The 5,437-nt window shown below is 32.8% G+C and overlaps 1 protein-coding gene across 2 annotated transcripts in view; it reads right to left on the bottom strand.

The window, feature by feature from the left end:
- Positions 1-5,437, bottom strand: part of ZNF800 (zinc finger protein 800) — a 27,345-nt gene that overhangs the window by 16,621 nt on the left and 5,287 nt on the right. For both annotated transcript variants that reach the window (XM_019646139.1, XM_019646140.1), the window contains exon 2: positions 5,066-5,161. In XM_019646139.1, coding sequence (XP_019501684.1) covers positions 5,066-5,161 — 96 coding nt within the window. The remainder of the gene's footprint in view (positions 1-5,065; positions 5,162-5,437) is intronic.

The raw sequence follows: 5,437 nt of genomic DNA, 5'->3' as shown, positions 1-5,437 counted from the left end.
CTGCACCTCATAAACCATTCCAAAACCCTCTGGACTATCTACTACAGTTCTCTGGACAATTATGAGAGAACTCAAAAACCACTGCCTAAGGAAAGAACTGGTCGAGTGCACAATGACAGATGTACAAGAATGTTCACTGCTGCACTCTGCAGCACTGTAAATAATTGAGAAAAATTTCACACAACTTAAAAAATCTCTCAAAAGAAACCAGACTAAATGAGCTATGAAATATCCATACAACGGAATCTCTGATGGCTGTTAGAAAGCATGAGTTAGATCTACATGTACTGACAACAAAGGATATCAACAATAGATTGTTAAGAGTACAATATCATTTATATTAATGTAAATTAATGTATTTCAGGAGATATAGAAATGCATAAATTTAATGTATATTTGTGCATATACATAAATGCTAATATAAACACAAAAAGTCTGGTGGGATGACAATAAAACTTAAAGTTTCTGTCAGGGTGGGTTTACAGGGTTGATTTTCACTTTCTGCCTCTCTCACACTTCATTAGTACTTCAGAACCTTGGCTTTTAGAACTAAGTGTGCATTTGAGAAAGAACACATTTTTATAAGTAAAAATATTTTTTTTTAAATAAAAAATTTTCACCTTAACTAAAAAAAATAAATAAAAATTTTTACTTTCATGTACAGAGGTCTACACCATCCCTGCTTTCCAAAATTCTCAGATTAGCAGTACAAATATGCAATAAATTAGATAATGGTGATATGAAACAAGGTAAGTGAAAAAGAAAAACTAAGTTTTCCATCAGATATCAAACAGAGATGGTTATGGTGGAGAAAAACCGGCCACTTTAATTACCTCTTGTTTCAATATACTATAACGTTCTACTCAACTATCACCATCTTTTTCTTAACCCAGGATCATCTGCTCGGTGTGCAGAGATAAGGAGGCTTACTTCAGTAATGTGTGCTGCTACTGCTTCCCAGACTGGGCTTGGACAGCACTGAGCTTTCTGATACGGGTTTGGCTAAAGCCTGCTGCATATACAGACACAGCCTTAGATTCTTTAAGGCTTCAAGACTTGTGCTCAGTGGACAGAAATGAGAGGAACTATGTCTCAGGACCATGTCACTTCATTATGCAAAATTTTCCTAATTTTAAGAGACACTTTAGGGGTATTTTAAATGAATTCAGAATATACACACAAATATAAGTCATTTTGATAATATCTGACATTGGCACTAACTGCAGTGATTCAGACTCCAGACGTAGACTGTGCTGAAATTCTTTTTCTGCCAACTAGGGCAAATTTAAATCTCTGTTCTCTCTTTTCTCTAAAATGGGGATAATAAAAGTACCTAAATCACAGGATTGTGTGAGGATTAAATTAGCTAATGCAGGTAAACTGGTTAAAACAGAGCCCAGAATATAGTAAGAGCTCAATAAATGTTCTATCACCATCACCATCACCATCACCATCACCATCATCACCACCACCACCACCATCACCGCCATCATGTACAAATCAATTGCTCTCCTGACACCAAAAACTGATGTCTTTTCCAAAATCTAAGAAAAGTAAAATTCAACCCCTTAGAGAAACAATAGCAGAAGTTAGTAAAATACATTTATACCAGGATTAGATTAATTTCTTTCCAGTATTTGTACATTCGAACATAACTGTTTACCAAAAAAAAACTAAAAAAGACGGGGTGGAAATTGTACAACTGTAAAAACCTAAAAGCTTCAAGGTCTGGCTCTGTAAGTGGCAAGAATTCTAAAAAGGGACAATGAAAAAACAGTAACGAATCAGGGAGAAAAAAAGGAAAAAAATGGAAAATTCTTAAAAGCCCCCTCCTCATTTAGGTCCATTCTCCAAAAAACTTGCTGTAACACGCCAACTTCCACTTCCACATGACATCTGATTTTAAAGCTAACACTAAATTTTACTACCCATTACTGCTACCACCAGAACACACATACATACTGAGATACCATTTAAAAGAACCCCAAGTTTAGTTATGCATGGACACATCCACTTGGTATACATGTCTGTACAGTTCCCATTTAAGAAACTATTCTTTCTTCATTTGAAAACATACTCTCAACACTAAAAAAACCTATGTATTAATATTTTATAAAATTTCTTCTTACATATCCTGTCATCACTTCCAACAGGTTACATGACCATTTAGGGGGGAAAAAAACCAGCATCTCCCTCCAACCAAAAACACCCAAACCCTCAGAGGTTAACTTTCTTTACATCATTGCAATAACACAATTCCAGAATAAAATACTTACTTTTGTAAGAGTGCCTCCTACTTTAAAACAAGCCCCTTGAAAGATCCTTTTACTTATGATGTCTGGGATTTGCGTACAAATAATAGAGGGTGGGGGAGATGGCAATCGTGGGGAGGGGAGAATAGAGATGAGAAGAGACTGTCCATGTATTGATAACTTAACTGATGGGAGTTGTATGATGGTTATAACAGGTTCCTTATACCATTCTCTCTACTTCTGAATGTTTGAGAACTTCTATAATAAAAAACATTCTTAAAACATAAGAAAATACTTCACATACACTGACAGGCTTAAAACTACACACTGACCCATCCTATCAAGGCCTCCTCAGGGAAACACTGCTCTCACCCAAGGAAAACTCACCCACTATTCATAACCCAAACCAGGACAGACCTCTCAGGAGAGCCCATTAAAAGAATGTCTCAAACATCATGTCATCTTCTTATATTGCAATATATTCCTCTCAGTGCTAAAAACATCCTCCCACTCAGCACCTACCTTCCTCTGAAATAATTAAATACCCTATAAGTTAACAAACTTCTAGCTCTCCACTGAACTAACTGCTCAAAAAGTATTCAATTATAGCTAAGAAAGCAAAGAAACACTAACTACTTTTGACCTAGTAGTCTGAAAAATAAACTGCATGGAAAGTTTATGGTAAAATAAAGTTGAAATGTTTTAAATATTGCACCTTATCTGATTTCTTGTTAATAGGAGAGGAAAAAAAATTTAAAAAGTTTCAATGCATATTAAAAGTTCAACTCTAGAAAACATCTGTAAAAAGACAATAAAGTCTCTAGAAAACTTTAATTACCAGAATACGCTTAAAAAACTATGGTCATAACTTATTTATTTGTTTATGCCTATCTCTTCATTCAAAAGTTCTATGAGGGAATGACTTTACCTGTTTTGTTCACCACTTATACCCCAATTACCCTGGACAGTGCCTAGCACCAAACAGGTGCTCCGTAATAATTTGTCAAAGAAATGAATAAACTTCTTCCTAAATAAGACTTCATTAATTAATTCAACCTAAATGACCTGAAGCGTTGTCAGAAATAAACTGGAATAAAAAGTCAGTGGAACACAAGTATAAAAGGCATTCACAGCCTTCTATTTCAAAGCTAGTAAACTCCATTCAACATTTGGTAAAACAAGTGGTTTATCTTCATTTCAAATATACAAAATATGCAGTGTGAAAGGGTGCTGAAAGTTAGATAGGTAAAAAGGAGGTTGAATAGAAACTGGATCCCATCCTGGGACTACCTGTTTTATAAGCAGAGTGAGTTATTACTAATATTCAGCAAATCAGTGGGGATAGGGCCATAGTACAAATTCTATTCTCATGTGTACCCAAGTTTTNTTTACTTTAGCTTAGGTAGTAAAGACATGGCAAACACAGAAAACAGACATGACCACAATATAATAAGGAAACAAATCATTTCGTTTTGAAATATTTACCTTTCAAAGTTAAAAAAAACATAGATATTGAGTATAGGATCTTATTGAAATAGTATTTTTTATAACACAAAGCATTTATGAATGGATCAATTCTATCTTCTTAATCAAATAAACACTATAATAAACTGAAGCAGTATAAAATAACCTTATTAATTTCAAATTATGAATTTTTAAAAAGCAAAATAGATTATGCCATCAACCAAAATGAGCACAGACATATGGTATATACTAAATATTTACTGAATTAAATAATACATAAAAGCAATGCCATGAGAGCTATAGATGAAAAGTCTAAGAAATGGGTCTAAGGGAGTCAGGAAAAAATCCTTTAAATTAAGGAACAATTTTTTCTTAGAATACTAAAATAAACCAAATATATGCTATTTCTCTTTACAATGTTTTAAAAACAAGTACATCAAATAAGTTCTGATCAATACAAAACCTGTGGTTGCATATAAATTATCTTTTCCTTTGAATCTCAGAAATTTTTCATTAAGATAGTAAGCTTTAAAATAATAAAAGATATTCTAATCCTTTAAGTGTCCATCAGTCAAGTTTGCTTGTTCATATTTGACTCAACAGTCTGAAATGTCAGAGAAGCCAAGTACAAAAGGTGGATAAATGGATCATAAGAATCACAGCAACTTAAGATCTTACTGATAACACAGGAATTCTAACAGTTCTCAATCATATTTATATGTAGTAAGCTACACCTATTTTAAAGCATTGAATTGCAACTGCACAGATACACTTATATATCTAATTATTACAATAACCTAATAGAAAGAAAAACTAAACAAATGTATCTGAAGATATCAGGGCTGGAATAAGTCCTTTTTCTATCTTGTGCTCTATTAAAGATATTTAAACTCCAGGGTTAGGCAGAAGGTGAGTCACGGAGATGATAAAGTAACTAATCTAGAACAAGTGACATCTCCAACATTCTGAGTAAATAATCTACTCTGCCAAAGCTTATAAAGACCCAGTATAATTTACTACTGCCCTTTGAGAGTTTATAAAGCATGTCAAAAAAGAACAATGAATCTTTAAGAGGAAGAGCACTTTATCAGCAAATATACCACATAATATAGTTCTTTAAGCCATATTAAGCTTATTTTTAAATTAATATACAATATATAGTACTGAAAAAGAATCTCTAGATCAAGCCATTATTTATTCATCCACTTTTTAAAAATTATGACATGAAAAATACTCTATTAAAAAAATCAATGTACATATTTTAATTTTTAAAAATTATTTCTAAGGATTTCTAGGTAGTTTTTAACTACTATATGAAGATTGAAAAATACATCCTAAAACATTCATACCTGATCGAAAGCACTCAATTATTTGTTGAATACCAGATTTGGAAGTCTGTAGTGGTTGCTGTAACAAAGGAGCATCTCCAGGTTCCAGGATATAAACTACATGGAAAACAAACACCCACCCCAATCCCCACAAAAAAAAGGTTATTTAAATCATTTACTCTTGAAGTAAAACAATGGCTTGTTACAATCATGTAAATGACAAGTACACTTGTATATATTTCACCATCACTGTTGTAAAGCAAAATAAACTCATGGGAAAAAAAGAACTAAAATCATTCTCAATTCAAGGCTAAAATAGGGCTACTTAAGACTAAAAAATAGGTTTAAACGCAAAGATCTTTCTACTCTGGTATTATTTAATATATACCTGTG

This window comes from Hipposideros armiger, unplaced genomic scaffold (assembly GCF_001890085.2).
Source record: "Hipposideros armiger isolate ML-2016 unplaced genomic scaffold, ASM189008v1 scaffold_97, whole genome shotgun sequence".
Taxonomy (NCBI): Eukaryota; Metazoa; Chordata; class Mammalia; order Chiroptera; family Hipposideridae; genus Hipposideros; species Hipposideros armiger.
The sequence above is the reverse complement of the archived record's forward strand: the minus strand, read 5'-3'. Positions and strand labels throughout refer to the sequence as shown.